The sequence below is a fragment of the Stegastes partitus genome, unplaced genomic scaffold (genome assembly GCF_000690725.1).
Source record: "Stegastes partitus isolate 25-593 unplaced genomic scaffold, Stegastes_partitus-1.0.2 Scaffold1034, whole genome shotgun sequence".
Lineage (NCBI taxonomy): Eukaryota > Metazoa > Chordata > Actinopteri > Pomacentridae > Stegastes > Stegastes partitus.
Genome location: NW_007578765.1, coordinates 172,472 through 191,780, shown reverse-complemented (window position 1 = coordinate 191,780; position 19,309 = coordinate 172,472). Strand labels below are relative to the sequence as shown.

General features: G+C 40.8%; 1 protein-coding gene across 1 annotated transcript in view; it reads right to left on the bottom strand.

The window, feature by feature from the left end:
- Positions 1–4,828: 4,828 nt before the first annotated feature.
- The window catches only part of eipr1 (EARP complex and GARP complex interacting protein 1), a 63,606-nt gene continuing 49,125 nt past the window's right edge, over positions 4,829–19,309 (bottom strand). Inside the window, exons 7-9 of the mRNA XM_008295256.1 lie at positions 14,498–14,665; positions 10,612–10,779; positions 4,829–5,225 (exon numbers count right to left, since the gene is read on the bottom strand). Of these exons, the coding sequence (XP_008293478.1) occupies positions 5,051–5,225; positions 10,612–10,779; positions 14,498–14,665 (511 nt within the window). The 3' untranslated portion in view covers positions 4,829–5,050. The remainder of the gene's footprint in view (positions 5,226–10,611; positions 10,780–14,497; positions 14,666–19,309) is intronic.

The window sequence follows — 19,309 nt, the reverse complement described above, 5'->3', positions numbered from 1 at the left end:
GTTAAAAAAAAAAAAAAAAAACTTTCTCCAAGGGGTCTTTAAAGCAGCAACAGGTCAAACTACAATATGCAATTTGAAAGACGGCACTCATAGCAATGAACCAAACTCTGCAAACGAGCAGTAAATCTTCTGCTGGAGACAGATGGATGTCTACAATGTTACATATATGACAAGGGCATAGATTTACAGAGGCGTACATCCAAGAGGGGTTCAAGTAGCAAGTTGGGGAAAATGCATCAAAACAGGCAAAGATTTGGCAAAATCAGAATTCCTAACCTTTATAAATATGTTACATATAATGTGCACTTCTACGGATAAGATGTGGTCTATTGCCTCCATATCCTAAACCAGAAGGTATCGGGGGTGGATGAAGATGAGAGGATCTGAAAAGATTTTGAGCTTAATGGGGTAGAAAATGAAATTCACTTATTCTCTGCTGTCCTTGTATCGTGAGTTATGAAAGCCATTGTTTAAAACAGCTAAAGTTACACACAAGGTGCACGATGACACAGAGAGGTTTGTATTTTAGGTCAATTATAAACATACATTAGTCTTTTATGAATTAAATGTTATCATTATGTGATTAATTGGTGTATATATATATATATATATGTAGGCTATGTTTTGTTTATGCTGTGGTGTATTAGTTTAAATTGGTTTGCACTGATGTGACACCTTTGGGGATTCACCTATTGGAATGTGTTGCATGAGGTCAGTATGTTTTTCTGAGTAGTCGCAAATGACACAATAAATATGACTAAAAATGAACTCGCTCTGTATTGGTGCATGACAGAAACACTGGCGTTTGTTCTCTGATCTGTCCACCAGTTGACATCATGTGTTCTGGGCCAGCTGCGACGCTGCAGCCTGCACTGTATATAGCAGCAGAACCAAATATTCTGGTTATTGACACTGTCAGCAATAATGCATCCAGATCTCCACATTGACTATCAATGCATCATAGTTAATGTAATTTGTTCTGGGCCAGCCTTTCAGGCACACTAAAGAGGTGACTTCATTGATTCACATGCAAATACTGAGCGGCTATTAGCAGCCGGACGGACTGATTGGTCGCAAAGCTGCATTCACATCAGCTGCTGGATGTTCGGTGTCAGATGGAGAAATATCTGTCTCTGCTTTTCCACCTCACACATTCATCTGGTAATGGTCCTCCTATACAACATGGATACATATGCTGACACATACGCTGTCGCACTTAAGACCCTGGCAGGCATGCTCGTCACCCTCACACGTCTTCATACGCTGTTAGAAGAAAGTAGAGATATGACAATGAGTGCTGCATGTGTGCGTGCCTGCGACAAGCATTACAAGTTTCCAGATGGGCAGGATTCAGCGATTACCTTTTCAGCGCTCACTATCCCTATATATCTCCACCCTGATCCCTCCTCTCAATAATTGACTGCAGGGTAACAAGGGCTCTACGTGTGTGTCGCTCTTTGTGTGCGTGTGTGTGTGTGTGTGTGTGTGTGAGCAGCTTCTCTGATTAGACAGACGAATATATTCTGTATTCAGCTGCAGCGCTGCCTGTCCCGGCTGGCATAGCTAATGAAGTGCCTATGCCCCTCCCTTGCCACTATTGTGTGTGTGTGTGTGTGTGTGTGTGTGTGAGTATGTGAATGTGTGATCCATAGAGTCAAGCTGCAATTAAAAGGCCTGTCAGAGGCTCAGAATGTCACTTTCGACCAGCCTCAACACACAGTGTACAGGCTCAGAGGGGGAGGGAGTGGGCATATGGACGACAGGAGACTGAAGAGTGAAGAGCGGGGGACGAGATGGGGAAGGAAGTGGAAATCCACAGTAGGTAGGTAGCTCATTTTTGTTCCATCTGGTCAATATAATTTCAGTCCTAATAAAGGTAGCACTATGAACTGAATCATGAAAGATTAAAAAAAAAAAAACCCTCTGTTTTTTTTGCATACGTTGAAAGCTGTGTGTCATGTTCCCCAATTAATGGTATTTCTTAGGTATTTTCTCTCAGCTGCTGCAAAGTGGCGCAGTGGTTAGCACTGTTGCCTCGCAGCAAGAAGGTCGCCGGTTCGCGGACACCCGGGATCTTTCTGCGTGGAGTTTGCATGTTCTCCCTGTGCAGCGTGGGTTCTCTCCAGGTTCTCCGGCTTCCTCCCTCACAGTCCAAAAAGGGTAATTGGTGATTCTAAATTGTCCGTAGGTGTGAATGTGAGTGTGCTTGGTTGTCTGTCTCTAAGTGTAGCCCTGTGATAGTGCCTTTGCTCGAAGTCGGCTGGGATAGACTCCAGCCCCCCCACGACCCTAGTGAGGATTAAGCGGTGTATAGATAATGGATGGATGATTTTTCTTTCAGATGCTCAGTGATGTGAATGTTATGCATATACTGGTATGGCTGAGTTGTTGATTGGTGTAACAACTGGACCTTGGTGTGGCCAAAGTAAAACTATTAGTAAATTTATAATCAATGGACAGAAAATCAGAAACAATTTTTCTAACCAAAACAAACTCAAAACAAAAAGCGTTGCCAAGTTTCTACCAAAAGCTGCTCCAATCAATATGTTTATATGAACAATGGATCACATGCAATAGATAAGGGGATTTAGATGTAATTGCATGTCACCAAACTGAGCAGCTCCTCTCAGTTCAAGTAACGTTTCAGCACGTGTCAACTCAGTTTTGGTTTTACAGACAAATTAACAGCTTTAGTTCATTCTTGAACCTTTTAGCACATAATTTTTCGCAGATAAATTCTCTGTGCACTACCGGCCTGAAATCTCTTGCTACAAAGACAAATTTATTCAGCATTAGGTGAATGCAGTGGGGCTTCTAATAGCTGAAGAACCAGATCATTTCCTACATAGTAGGTTAAGACCAAAAACGGAGCAAAAAGATAAAAAACTGAACTGAAATTCATCCGGAGCCCGGAGACATAATGCCATATCATAGCTCATGTTCCAGTAAACATACCTTTACTCCAAGTGGTCACAAGAAAAAATGCACAATTTTGGTTTAATGATTAATCAAAAAAAAAACTTATGATGAAACTAGTTACGACAAACAGCACAAACTTTGCCTCCGTCTTGAAAACCACCTAAATGATCTTTAAAAGTAAAATCAGCTATTTTAATTCAGTTCAAACTATGTCAAATTCAGTGAAAATATCTCCTCGCGGTTTGCTGCTGATTGCATTGAAAAAAAAAAAATCCAGTGTTATTGTAAATGGGAAACAACGTGTCTTGAGCGATCCACACAACATGACTCCAGTGAGTCCTGTGCACCTCTAAAATCGTGCATGCTCGTAACTGTGCACGAGGAAATAGAGAGGGAAGGCGAGACGAGGAGAAAGACGGCAGTGGAAGCCAGAGGTACGACAAATTTGGCAAATGCTAACTATCTAAGCATGCTATCGAAATAAGCCAACAAGCTCAATATGAACAAACCTTCTCCAGACCTGTGTAAAGCCATGCCACTGGGATTAAGGAGAAAAATGAAGAATTCTGTTTTCCTGACGTGACTCAATAGCTGTGACTTTAGAGGCCATCTGAAGAACTACTCTTTTAACACAGCTTTAATTTTGGCACCTGATTTTGATATAGTTTGTAGTAATTTTAGTCTTTAAACAAAATGTGTATTACGTCTAGTCACATTCATAGTAATTAGATTTTCATTGGTTTTAGTCCCAAAAACTAAAACCATTTTTGTCTCATTTTTAATTTTATATCATCTAAGCACGTTGACACCACAGCTTTCAGTCTTTGTGTACGCATCTAACGTTATTCTCATCTATGGTGAGCTTATTGTTCTCGTCCTTATGTCCCTCTGCTCGGCACTGATACAACAGACTCTCCACACTAAATCTAGTAAATGTTATCATTTCCAAACTGAAGCACTCTCTCTCGATCCATTTTGCTCACCTAACATTAGCAGCAGCATTTCCACAACTACATGTTCTCTCTGCTGAAGAGCAGCAGCTTATTAAATAGATGATTCATTCACCTGTTCACTTAAGTCCTGTTTACTGTCTGGGTTTAGCTTGAGAAAAAAACACTACTTGATTGGAAAACATAAAAACGTATGTCCAACATTATTTCTTTAAGCTTTAGATGAGTCTGTAGCAGTTCAGCTCTGTTGCATTTGTAGTTACATTAACATTAGTCCACCTTTATATCAATGTTGGTTGCTGTGTTCACAGTTTGTTTCAGCAGCTTTGTTGCTGCTTCTTGTTATAACTTGTAGACGAGTTTAGCTTGAAAGTGACATCACAGCCTGACATGTAACACGACTGAATGTAGGGAGCTTCTTCAGTACCAGCAGACCAACAGGTCAGAGTGACAAATCTACTGAAGAAGCAACATTTTGAAGGACTTTTTGATCAAGAGGTGCAGCGTGTAATTCCACAGATGGTGCAGTTCACTGAATAAATACAGTGATTAGTTCATTTGTCTGTGTGGAACATTATTGTTTAGTTTAAATTCGTTGATGAAAAGGGTAAAGCATTTTGTCATAGCTCCTGTCTTCAATTATTACCGTCGATTTAGCTGTAGTTTTGTTTTCAGTGTAAAAAATATGTCGTCAACAAATATTTTTGTAATAATTTTTGTTGATGAAATCAGCACTAACGGTGCTAAAATGAATAATAATGACGAGAGTACACATGCTGTTACTGGTAGTTAAGCAACAATAAAAATCAGCATTATACAACATAAGTGAGAACGATAAGAGGAATACACATAATGATGACACAGTCGCCTTTATGGACGAATGTCACGATGGAGAAAATGATATTTCTTGTGTTCCTTATGAGCTTATTGTCTACATTTAAGAAGCACACAATTTCAAATGTTTATCCAGAAGTTGTGTTTTTACTTTAATGCTGTTAAGCAACATAGATTATCTTTACAACAGTCATTAGAACATAAACAACAGTATAATTATACCATACACTCACACACACCCACACCCACACACACACACACACACACCCACACACACACACACACACACCCAGTCGCGCTGCTGCCTTCACATGCAGCTTGAAACCGAGGTCACCTGACCCTCCCTCTCAGAGCAGGATGCGGTATTTGAGGGCGCGGGGGACCCTGTTGATGACGAGGCGTCCGTCGTAGCTGAGCGAGGCAAAGAGCCAGGGGTCGGCCGATGACCACTCCGCTGCATACACGCTGTCCTCGTGTTCCTCGTAAGTGGACACCACGCTGTCTTTCAGGGGCTCCTTACCCCTACATTACACACACATAATGCAAGGAGGTGAGCTATGGAACATACCGCTAATGCACATTAATATTTGAGTTAATGAGTCTGCAAACCATGCATTAGTCTGTAGGACCAACACTGGATAGAAGCCCTGGATACGTCAAACTGGTGACATTGAGCTAATTCTGAGGTTGATTCTGTCTTCTTTTGGCTGCATAGTAAACTGTGAAAACAGAGGATGAGCTGATGGGACATAAATATTTTTCTAATATGCAGAACTAGATGGGATTGTGCACTGTGGTCTACATATGTGTCTGAGGGACACGAGTGTTTATGGCTGTTGTGAGAGGTTACGCTTGAAAATGGGGCGACAATCCAGCTGTCATATAGAAGAGCAAGACGATCATCATTCAAACAGGAATATCTGTGCATAACTGGAGAAAGGCTTTCCTCAAAGGTATTCTTACTGTTGCACCCCGTTGTTCACAAAAAAAAAAACCCTTCAGACATAATTGCTAGAAAGAAAAATAATTTGAGAGAGCAGTTTAAATCCTGCTTCAAAAACCAGACCAATGGCTGCTGAATTCAGCTGGACTGGAGCTGGGTTGGATGAGAAGGTTTCAGAAGCTGCTCACCCATCTGACAGTTACAGTCGGCCATTACACCTTAAGAGGTAATTATTAGTGCAACGCAATATTAAAAAGGGGTGTGTATTGTTGAAATAACTGTTTTTGTTAAAAGTGAAAACTGTTTTCAGCACACAAACATCATCGTCCCAGGTGCTGGGACATTTCTCCCACTGCTACAACAATGTGACAATAAATAAAATTTTAGAATTATGATCTAGCATTATTGCCATCCAAAATTCCTCCCAAACCCACTGCTGTAAGTAGTCCTGAGGGGGAACTCTGACATACATATTTGGATTTATTTTACACATTAAATGTTTCACACTGACAGTAGCTACTCCCTCTGGGCTGCAGTCTAAAATAAAATCACTCTTAAGTGCATCGCTCGTATAGATTCATTGGGGAAGAAAGGAACAAGAGGGCACATGTGAGAGCACTTGACTGATGCTAACACTTACTGGGCTTGGTCTGGGCCGAAAGGATTGCAAGGTTTTTCATCATGTCATCATGTCATTGAAGAGTTTAACTGCCAAGAGACCGTCGTACATCATACGGCAGGGGTAACATTTAGCAGCCTTATGGTCAAAGTGGATTCAGTTGTTTATTGCAAAGCAATTTAGCAGTGCAATCTGACAGAGCTGGTCCTGGTTGTGCAGTTCAAACAAAGATTTAAACACATTATGTTAAATAGACTTTTATAAACAGGTATATCTAATTGTTGTGTTTAATTAGAATTTACCAAGGACTACTCTCTGTGTAAAAGTAAATGAAGCAATATGCTTAATGATTAATAGAGGAGATATGTTTCAACCTATCAAGCTCCAGATCACACAACAACAACATCTGAATTTAAAAAGTATTTATATCAGTATATTACAGATGGGTATTGCATTCCCAAAAGAAAAAAAAAGAAAGATTATCTCATAATTGTGAGTTACTATCTCATAAATACATGTAAAGATCTCATAACTCTGAACAAAGGTTCAGGTACTTGGTGCTCCTGATCTACGAGGACAGGGCCAAGGGAGCTACCCAACTCAGTGTAATGAATGTGAGCTCAGTGTTGGTGTTTATTTCAGCAAAGTATTCTGGAAAAGGTCATGGGCAAGTCTTTACTTGTGTGAATAGATATTAACTTTTACAACAAACAGAAAATGTAACGTTGCCATGGACACAGAGAGTTGCAATCAATAGCACCATTAAATTTAGATTTTTATTTCTATTTTAGAAAATAAACTATGCTGAATCAGCAGTTCCATATTACTGCGTGTGATTGTGTGTTTGGACAACTATTACTGAATTATTTTGACAAACCTGATGATTCTCAGGCAAATCCTGAGGTGTGGTAATTCCTGTCCCAGCACATGTACATGGCAAACTGAGTCTCAGGTTGTTGCCTATTTGTGTTTGAACAACACATTTCTTGCAGGGTACCACTGGATGCTTTGACAACTATCCATGCATACCTTTGATTTTGAAAAAATCTTAAAAATGTGGCAATTGTTATGTAGGTTTTTGAAGCATTCCCATTCCTGTCCAGTTAGCCTCTTGTACATTGCATTGAATTGCAAAACAGTTTTCTCATAATTTTAAGATTGTTTTCTACAGTATACACAGAGGAAATCTTTAGTGTCCGTTTATAATTTTGTGTTTTGTAAAAATTCTAGTTACTAAAAAATAATACAGTTTTTCCTTTTATTTTATCATAACATTTATTTTTTAAAAGTTACTAATAATCAATTTTGATTCCAATCACAGAGTGTGATCATTTAGCAGCACCACACTCGCAAGCAATTGTAAAATATTGTGGGAATTAGGTCTTTGTCAAGGCTAAATGCCGGTAGCTACTATGACCTAACAAGCTTTGATTTAATTTCTCACCTACCTGTCTTGAAGTCACTTAAACTGAACAAAGAGATTGAACTGAACAAACATACTCTCATAGAGAAAAAAAAAAACTGAAAGTAAAGTCTGCTTTGATTTTTCTTACTAAAAATAGCCGTAATCCTAAATAGCCCAGCCAGTGGAGGAGTTCTGTACGTAGCGTCCAGGTACATGTGGAGTGGACACGCACTGTACGTACAAGAGGGGTCAATAACTGCAGTGGAAAGGTTAAAACTAAAGCTGAGTGGTGGTGATTAGGAAGAAGAGTTGATAATTGTGGATGAGAGTCTGTCATTGAGTTTAAGAGCTGGTAGTTATGGATGAGAGGGGGGAATGGGACCATAATGGATGGAGGACAGTGGCAGATTTGGAAAGCACTGAATGGTAACCATCACAGATGATATCCTTGCTATTTTAAAATCATGTTATAGAGGAAAAACTCAGTGAAATGTTTGAACAGTAACGTATTTTGAATGTTTTATCTCTTCACTTTTATCATTCTGTGTGTCAAAAATGTGAAAGTGAAGGTTCAGACAGTCAGCTTTAATCTTAGGAGTACTATTATCAAATAAACAGTTCAAAAATACAGAGCATGTTTCTCACAGTTTGTTTCATTAGGCTCCTTAGGCACTAGAGAAATGTACAAGAAAGGTGTAATGCTTTCAAAAAAAAAATCTCATCACATTTGATGTGATGAAAGCTGACTGGCCGTGCTTTTACACATCTGAATTATAATATAGCATCAAAACTGTCCCAATATAGTGTAAGATGATCGAGGTCATAGATCATGAGATGTTCAGAGTAAGAAAAACTATCATCTTAAAAGTGAATGGGAGATGTGAATCCAAAAGAATAAACTCACATCCCTGTTAATGTTTAAAAGGAGGGTCAGTGAAGGATGATGCTGGAAACATCAATAATTGGTAGCAGAGATGATGCTGTAGCACTACATTTCAAATTATTTTCCTCCAGTGTATTCAGAGTGTGTGAATATAGATGAGTCTCTGAAAACCACCACAGACCATCGTGGTCAGGGGGTGCGGTGGTGTTCACAGATCAGTTCATAGGTTTGACCGTGTTGCAGCACCAACATGTGGACCTTTGAGGCAGCACGCATAACTTTGTTTATGAAATGGCCAGGAAATCTACTCAGGATAGAAAGTTCAGCAATGGACAAAAGTTTCTGGCACAGAAAAGTAAACTGAAGATTTAAAAAACAAAACAAATATATACCTTTATACAAAGTGCAGTAGGAGCTAAAACCCAACCCACTATAAACCTGACACTTATAGCCCCAGTACTGGTAGGGCACTAAGAATAAATAAAGGATTGAAAAGCTGTTGGTTTCATCCCTCACATTCATATTGTTGGACCTGGGCCCACCAGCAGGTTGGGGTTCATTTGGTTTTGGTTGCTACAAAAGGGATTGTTAAAGGAGAACTCCAGATTATTTCTACCCAGTGTAGTTCCAATTAATGGGGCTATTGTGGCTCTTGGTGTCATATTGACTTTGCACTCTTCACCTTCACTGTAGAGATTCTGGGAAATGAGGAGTCGCACAAAGACAGGACGTCATTCAGTGGGGCAACTTAGCATGAGCTCCCTGTGGCTGTCCAAAGACTGATTAATTTAAACATTTGTTTTCAGATCGGACCAAACATAAATACAGACATCGCCTGGATGTAACACCGTTTTCAGGAAGCTGCAGATTTATTAGTTGCAAAGCTGCGATGACGCCCATCCATGGTCACATGGGAGGTTTTCCAAGCCTGTCATTAAGAGGTCTCACTCTGAGAAGTTTCCCTCCTCAGTTGGCAGCAGAGCAGTGAGGACGGAGGGAAGACGTTTTACAGGACGTCCTGTTGTCTGTCTGCCTACATTCTCTGTGTCAAATCTTCCATTCGATTTAAGAAACTGAAATGCCCACCTATCATCCTCATAATGGTCCATGGTGTCATGGCACTACTGCATTTGGCTGCTGAGTTTCCTCACAAGACAGAATAATCATAATGAAGGTTCTACTTACAACAGACAGACCAACTGCTGTGTGCTGATGACTGTGCTGGTGATTAGGTCAGCCAGGTGAAGACTTCCAAACACAGTTAGCAAAATGCAATAAACGGCTCATTTCTACTTTGAGGCAGACTGAAAACAAATGTTTCAAATAATTCATCTAAAAATCATCTTTCTTTGGAAAGCTGCTATTAGCAAGCTGTTCTGTCTGATTCCTCATTTCCCCAAATCTCTACAATGGAAGAGGAGCGTGCAAAGTTCGCACAACTCATTGCAACAAAACAGCCACATTAATGGGCTATTAACTAACACACCAGTTTGAAATGAACCCAGAGTTTCCTTTAAAGATTTGCCTGCCAACTGCCACCACCTCAGACATACAGGCTGACAACCAGCCCCTGGTTTACCACCCAGTCCACTGTAACCAGCGTAGAGACTTCCTGACTTAACTTTTGCATATTTTACTTGCTGTAGCTTTGTGCAAACACAGTTCCCCTTTGTGATAAGAAATTATAACCGACATTTTAAGTGTCTTCATTTACATGTAAATAAAGTGGTTTTCGACAATGTGTTGAAGCTGCTGATTGTTCTACAACTTGTCTGACGGTCAGACTGCTCACGTTTCTTGATATCACACATGATTCATTCTGAAGTGTCACTTAACGTCTTCTTTTACTGAAGTGAGATGTGCAAAATGTTAGTATAAGAGTCACATCAGATGAAATCACATGGACTGTTTTGTTACAGAATGAAATGTACCTAAACATTACAAAAAGCTCCCATCACTTTACCGAAGCTCAAACCAGAGTGTCCAAGAAAAAAGAAACTGCTGCTGAATGTGGATTATTGAAAGCATTTGTCTCCATGTAGTTGGAGCTGCCCTTACTTGTCCTCCTGGTGGTTCTCCTCCCCCTCGCTGAGCTCCTCATCGTCCACCAGGTGTCCAAATGGCTCGGAGGAGATAGACACCATGTTGGAGAGGATGAGGCGGCTGTCACTGCTGGCTGTCAACACCAGCTGGTCATGGCTGTGATTGTAGCGGACGCTCCACACCCTGGGACCAAACACACACGTTACAAGTCATTCATTCAGAATTAAACAATGCAACAGTGTGGATGAGTGCAGTTCTTTACACAGTCATGCATGAATGAATTACATGGACCTTATTCTTCTGCGCAAAGCTCCATGTGTGTGAAGAACCAAGAACCAAGCACTGAATGCTTTGATATCACTGTGATGAGTTTTAAAGCCACATATCTCCGTTCTTTATGTACGAGCAGACCACACATGCAGAAACACACACAGGCCTGCAGGGAAACCGCCTGTATCTATCTCCCTTTCACACACTCGTGCCCACACAAATCATGCAGAAAATGCAGTGGATTCATAACAAAATATGCCTATCTAGATGTGTATTCAGATGCCAGTAATGGGGATTTGGTACCTTGCAGTCCATGTTGGAGCTTAGTTCACACGAGTTGATGATCATTATCATAAACTCCATGATCCTGGCTTTATTTGCTGCTCAGTCTCACTTTGTTTTCAATCCAATTCTTTCTCACCTTCCCTCCCTTTCTCTCTCCATTTTGCACCTCTCTTTCTATTTCTGATTGTCAACACTGTCTCCCTGTCTTGCTCTTTTTCATCCTCGTTCTCTCTCTCTCTCTTTGTGTTTCTGTGTCTCTCTCTCTCTTTGCCAGCCCGGGGCACAGCTCAGAGTGCGGTCCCAGTTCCCTCGCAGGGAGGGATTGAGGGATAACCAAGGCTGTTGACAGAAAATCAGCCTCGGCCACGCCGTTCCCTGCGCTCCCCTAATCCGCTTCCCTGCTAAAAAATAGTCCCTAATACCCCCAGCAGCCCTGAGGCCATATCCTGGCTGTGCTCCGAAAAATGAGCATGCACAACACACACACACACACACTTAGACGCACACACACAGAGGGAAACACTCACACACATGTGCATCACACTAAAGATAAGTGCACATACAGGACAAATACAGGCATGCATAATATGCATATGCAATATAGAAATGCTTGAACATTCACAAAAGCGTGTAGCGACACAGAGATAAAAAGAGAGCCCTTGCAATACACAGATTAGGTAGTGGTACACACACACACACACACACACACACACACACACACGTATCTCCTATCAGAAGAGATCCCATCTGCAGCCATCTACAGTTATGGATATGTTTGCCACGTCTATCTTTCTTCTGGAGATAACGTCTGCTCTTGTATGTGTGTGTACGTGCACAGAGGCAAAAGTGTGTGCATATGCTTGTGTATGTTCCACTGTGTGTGTGTGTGTGTGTGTGTGTGCCGTTATCAGGTAAGGATTGGCGTGCTGCAGCAGTAGCCCAGTTTGGCTCGCAGACACACTGATCATCTATTCAGCTCACACAGGAGTGAGAGTGTGTCTTTTACACACACACACGCACACACACACACACACACACACACACACACACACACACACCTGCAGTACACTATGTTCAGCTCGTAGCTATGCCTGAAGCTTCACAGAAGACAACCTGGAGCAGGACTGGGCTGTATTCGACCCACTGTGGTTCAATCCTTAATGACAAAACGAGTGGCTGCCTATTTAATTAGTAATGAGTGTATTACTACCTTTTATTACACCACAAGTAGTTAGGGCATTTCATTAGTTAGGAGATAAAGCCATTAATAAAACCAGAAACCAATCAACAGTGCAGCGAAGGAGTTATCATCATGTTTATCATTATTGTTCCTGAATGTGTCGGAATTACCCTCCAATGCTAAGTAAGAGGCCTTTTGTCCATTATGCAAATACGATTATGTTCGAAACAGGATTATTTTTCTCATTCGAAGAGTCAAATTCAATGAAAAAATAAGTGACAATTTCAAATAGTTTACTGATATTTCTTGTCAATTTTACGTGTAAAACAATAAAGTTAAAGATCTAATATTATAGCACTCAATAATTACCCCAATAAACACTTGAGTTTTAAAACATTAAATGCAAGCTCGGAGGGAAGTTTGGCACTCAAAGCTCTACTGGGCACTATTACAAAAAAATCAGTGGTTCTTTGCAGAAACAAAAGTTTGATTTATTTAACAGACAAAATCCAGCACCTCTGCTTCCATCACTGAACAACTCTGGGGATCTCGTCCTACACGCACCCAAACAATAACAGTTTCTCAACTAGTTCTGTAGTAATGCAGATACTTCTGATTCTATTTTTCTGGTTTTGTGATATTTGAAAGTGAGATTTCTGGTGGTCTTGATTTTTTACTAGTCGTCTCGACAGCATTGAATAAATACTGTACATTTATCAGACTCAACAAAAACTCATCCTAGAATCAGACTCACTGTTTCTCTTGACAGTCCACACATTACACTGCAAACAGCTGGATTGTTTCTTTGGTAAACTGTATGTGCTGTGAATTATTCAGAATTCTCAGGCAATTGTGTCTTGGACAAGCTAATACTGTAAAATGTTATTTTTTAAATTAACAGATAGAAAAAGTAACTAAAAAAATACCAAACCCTTGAATGTTGCATCCACATGTCAAAGTTGAACATCAATCAAAAAGCAGTCACCCACACTGCATGCGTCTGTAACAACCTCAACTCTTCTGGGGAGGATTTCCACAAGATTGTGAAAATTGGCTGCAGGGATTTGCTCCCATTTAGCCACAAGAGCACTCATGAGGTCAACCAGTGATTAGGACTGTCAGCCAGTCAAAGTCCTTGACCGGAAAAGCATTTCTTCATGGGCATGGCCTTGTTCATGGGAGCATTGCCGTTCTTAAACAGGAAAGAATCCTCCTCAAACTGCTTGTACAGATTTACGATAGTTTGCACGTTTAGTTCTTCAGGTTCTTTGCTTCAGCGCATCAGGTTTGAACCTTACAGGAACAGTCGCAGTGTGTTCTTTAAGGATAAGAGTTGTGGAGGAAGGCCAGAGATTTTCATCTGTCAGCATCAACATTATAGTTTACAAGAGTCTGTTCTAACAGTCGGATTTGAAGAGGGTACCCTTCTGTAAGTTTTGGCCTAATGTCATTGATTACTGTCTGCTGGCTATGCTGTCTCTCTTCATTTCCCAGAGGCCATTGTGTATCTACTTGCAACACACAACCTGCATTGACTGGTGAAGTCAGACAGGGACTGAGAGAGAGAGAAACGTTCGATTAAGTTACATGCAATCCAAGTGAGCCCGACACACGTTCCAGCTTTATAGGAAATAAGGCATTAGCATTTCACTTCACTCGCAGTAAGGACCTAAAACCCAAACAGAATGTCCATAGAAAACATGTGTAAGAAGAAACACAAGTACCTGCATGGCTTGACACCACCGGAGCTAAGTGTGTAAACATGCTCTTTTTACAACTGGTGGGAACAAAGCCTGTAGACATTTGAACAATGCCCCACCTTAACATCTTCCTTCAATTACATTAAGGAACCAAACAGCTCTGAAAATGCTGAAAATTGAAGCAACATTGAACATCAGCATTATTGGTTATCAGAAGGCTCAGCAACATCTGTTTTCAAAAACCCATACTGATCAAGGACCGACTGCCCCTACAGCAGCTCTTTTATCATACTTCTTCAAGCCATGCACTGAAACTGCCTGCATGCCACCCAAAACACAGGAGGATGAGAGCAGCCTCTGATTCAGTGTGGAACGTTGGGACACTTCAGCAGGCTACAGAATGCCTGCTGACATGGGAGATCACTCCACCACCCACCCCTGCCTCGACCCGTCTGGATCCACCCACCAGTGAGAGTGCTCCTCCAGGGTTTTTACAGGCTCCTGGACGTTGCGGACGTCCCAGAACTTGACCTTGCAGTCGTCCCCGCAGCTGGCCAGGTAGTACTGGCGGTTGGGATTGAAGTCCAGGTCACGTACCAGCTGGCCGTGGGCATTCTCTATACAGTAGATCTGACTGGAGAGGAGAGAGAGAGAGAGAAATGTGGAGATAGGAGTGGGAGAAAAAAAAAAAAGAGAAAAATGAATTAGTATAGAGGGATAAGAGGAAGAGGAAGCAACCGGAGAGAGAAATGAAACGAGAGGTAGAAAGAGAGAGAGAGAGAGAGAGAGAGAGAGAGAGAGAGCGCTAGATATGACAGAAAAACAATAGGAGATATGAGAGAGAGACAATGATTCACCGGATCCACACGAGCGAGAACATTCCCAGGCTAAATCAAAGCCTTCTCTGTGTCTGTGTCTGTCAGCGAAGGCCAGGCTCAATAAAGAAGCCGACACCAGCGGTGGTAAATTATAAAGGCAAGCCTCATAACTGCACAGCCTTGAGTTCCTACTAAAGTGAGGCTAACAGAATGGCATGACAGAGGAAGACGCTCTGTGCATTGTGCCATTTTCCATCTTTCTGGCCACCTCCACCTCGTTTTCATCTCCTGTATACTTTTTCTTGGTTTACATCTACTCTCCCTAAATATACACTTTAAAAAATAGTAGTGTCTTTCTTATTTGCTGCCTCTGCTGACCTTACGATCGCAGCTAATCTTTACATATAGCCAGGGTTTGAGAGCCAAATCCAGCGATAGGAATGCTCTTTATCAACGATTTAACATCTGTCTTGCAGTGAACTACTATTAACAGGAGCTTCTTTGTGAGCTTACTCTGACTACTGTGTTAAAGTGACTAAAAGCTGCACCAATAATTATATTTCACAATGAATCACTTCCCCTCAGTGGTTTAACCTCTTTTAGCTTGTTTGCTTTTATTGCACACAAACTCGACTCTCATCAGGGTTATTTTCAGACGCAGCAGGCAACTGTTTTTAGCGGAAAAGCTCTGATAAACCCATTGTGTGATCCCTACCCAGCACCACAATAGCAGATAGACATAACTGAAGAAAACATATAGCAAGTTAAAGTTGTACATATTTGCTTATTTAAAAAAATCCTTCTCATGTTGTATGATTAAATACGGTGGTGGGTCATTTGTGGTGAGGACTGTTGAAGTAGTTGTTGCTCCACCTTTTTTTTTTTTTCACCTAAAATGCCACTGAACCAAACCTGATAATATGTCAGATGTTTCCAGCTTGTTATGTTTTCCCCTTGAAGCCACGAACTCAATCCATTTTCAATGACTGCACAACTGTGGGAAATTGCATTTTAGGACAGGTCGGGTTGGGATTCTGTAGCATTTTCTGTAATTTAAATCCAGTGATAAAGCCCCTTATTAAATCCAGATCTTTTCAAATTTCTCATTAAATCTCATTTTATCTTTGACAATGCACAAATAATCAAGTTTAATTAATGCCTGCAATTAACACAGTAATGGCCCAAACAGTCAGTTAAGATCTGTCATCACCTATTGTTTGGCAAAAAAGGCAGAAATGCCTGATCAGATTTCACAACACGTATCTGAGCAGCAGATGAGCAGTAAAAAATATGAAATGCTCATTGTTGATTGGTATTGATTGTTTTGACTCATTGACGATACATACAGACGTGTACATCTGATTTCTCACAAACCACTTGATCCAAATAATGGAGGTCCTGATTAACAAGTATCTGCTTAAAGTGCTCAAAAGATAACAACAAATATGAATCAAAAGTTGCATTGGGAAACTTTCCTGTATGTTGCTTTATAAAAAGTTCCCTGGCTGATGTTACAGAGCTGTGTGTCACTTCACTCAAAGCAGCGTTCAGTGGTTTGGAGAGAGCACGACAACAGAATGACAGTGTAAGTGTCGCTGTTATGGAATCAACAAGCGATATAATCTACCACTGCTGACTTTGGTCACTGTAACGGTTGAGAGAAACAGTCCGGACAGCTTTAAATAGAAGCCTGCAAACATTAACTGCAAAGAGCATCCTGCCAAGTGGGAGACGGATCCAAAATGTAACTGGCAGTCGGAACTCAACCAGTGTTGATTTGGAGCTTTGAGAAAACATTGTCCTGCACAGTGCGAGTGTAAAACTGGGGTGTAATTTGCTCTTATTATTGGGTGACGCATGATTCTGAATCTGAAACACTCAACCAGTGATCTCTTGACATTTATCAAACGTATTACATGTGTTAATACAAATGAAAGACTCATGAAACTGTAAGAAAAAATCTTGGCAGGAAACATATGCAGAGCTGGCCCAGCTCTGATAGTAAGAGTTTAGAGACACATGTAGGCAGAGGCTGGTCTTTAGTCCCTGCATGGTCAGTTCATTATGAAATGTTACCAGATTTCAAAATGATGAATTGATAGAGACAAATTAAAGTGACAGTTATATAATGGAGTCCAGGCTTGTGAGTTTTACCTTTTAAATGTTTAGTTTTGTTCGAGAGTTGAAGCCTGTTGTTGGAGCTGCTGACAGCACTGGACAATGTGGTTTTGGAGACTAGAAGGTCAAAAGAATGTCACATAAACTCAACCATAGTAACACGGAGATCATCTATATGTGAGTTTGCGTGATTTGTACATGCTCATGTTGATGGTTCTGTTGCTCATAGTAGGCAACTGTCTTTAGGCTCCTGATGCCGTTTTCTTAATAACAGACGAAAGCAGCAAATAACCGGGGATGGAACCGAAACCCATTTGAATAAACTGGTAATTAATTGGATCCAGCATTCCGCTTCGACCATAAATGCAACACGAGTCTGTATAAAAATCACTGCTTGTTTTTCTTCAACACCATTTCCTCTCCAGGCTAGCCTCGGAAAGCTCAGTTCTGCTTGGTTTTGTTCAGCAGAGTGGAAAGCCTCAGTGTTATGGCCCAGCTGGATGCCAACAGCAGCTAGCCAGCTAGCTAGTCACCCTGCTGATCGTGTTAGGCAATTAACATGCTAATTAAAAATCTCATTAAAATAAGAGAGGTATAAGAGAATGACCTGGGGCAGACCGCTGGGCTTCAATTAGGTCAAGACAACTCAGGGACTGTGTGTGACTCTGTGTGTGTTTGTGTGTGTGTGTGTGTGTGTACGTGCTGTCACTGCCGCTGGACCGTTGCATTGCTATTTGCATATGAGTGAGACAGAAAATGTCAAATAAAGAAGAACTTCAACTGAAAACACATTTTTCTCATGTAACTTGGAGGGACGATATATTCATGGTCTCGATTACTTATTCTGTACAAATGAGTGCACAGAAATTAATATCTGGTTTCAACCGATCAGCTTGAACATGCACAAATATTGATTCCTGTAAAAATCCTTCCCACCCTGGTTCGAAGGTTTCTGTTCAACACGTTATCTGGATTCCTCTCCAAACATGAGCTGAGTCATGCTGCATATTATTTACTCATGTTTGTGTGCAGCGGGTCAGAAGTTCACCCTCCGCACTTTATAGACCTAAAATCACTTTGAAAAAGTGTATTAAAACTTTGAATAAACACATTTGTGGTTATTTAATGAGTTTTCTGATGTCAATATGGCCGTAGTGTTCCAAAGCTATTGCTGGATTGGTGTCTGTATGTTTTCTCCAAAGTTTTTCTGTTTATTTATTTTTTTTTTAATGCTCAAATGTTGAAAAATATATTACTGACTGTTCCTGAACTTCACCAGTCAGAGAAATTTATATCAAATTAGGGTCATTTAAAAATTTATATCAGCTTTGGGGCTCAGTGATGTGACCATGAGAGGATGTAAATGTGAATTAGAGATTTACTGTGTATTCTCTATTCTAGCAACTAATAACAAATAAAAATGTTGCCGTTGACAACCAGCTCTGTATTGCATCCAGTTCTATACTGACATAACACTAGGTAACAGAGCTCTTATCAAACCTTGTATTTCTCATCACGCAGAGCTGTTGTGTTGTATTGCATTGGATTTGTCCCTAATAAAGTGGTTGGTCATTTTATATTAGATCCCACGCTTCACACTATATGTAAAAACAAAAGCCAACCATGAAGTCCAGGAGCTCTCTGTAGACTTCTAGGACAAAACAGTGGTAAGGCATAGATCAGCGCAAGGAAATAAAACTATTTTTAAAGCTTTGCTCCCAGGAGTTCAACGGCCTCTATGAATATGAAGAGGAAGGACTCTTCCTAAAAGTGGCCATTAAGACAAACCCAGAAACCAGGGAGATGGCCAGGAACCAAACGGTCACTCTGATAGAACTTCAGCATGCCTTTGCAGAGATGAGAGAACCTGCAGCACTACATCAATCAGGTCTTTATGGTAGAACAGGTGGGTGTTGGTTCAATCCCTGGGGAAACAAGTTGCTCCCAGTGCGAGGTGAGCGCCTTGAATGGCAGTTCTGCCACCTATGGTGTGTGAGTGTGTGTGACTGAATGAGAAACACATTGTAAAGCGCTTTGTATAACCCAGCTCAGGTTAAAAAGGTGCTGTTTAGGTCCAGGTCATTCACCAAAAACTTGACAGGACCACCAGGAAGAATGAGTTACGCTTGTCAAATCCAGGTTAGCAAAGAATGCAGAGACTGTAATGTCTGCTGAAAGTGCTCTGTAAGTGTGCCGTGGCAATTCAATGAATGTAATTATATTCAATTCTGCAAAGTACTGAATTAAGGGGCTGAGCACTCTTGTAAATTAACTGTTTTGATTTTGAATTAACAATTCTAAATCTATATTTTCACTTTGTCATTGTAGGCTATTGAGGGCTG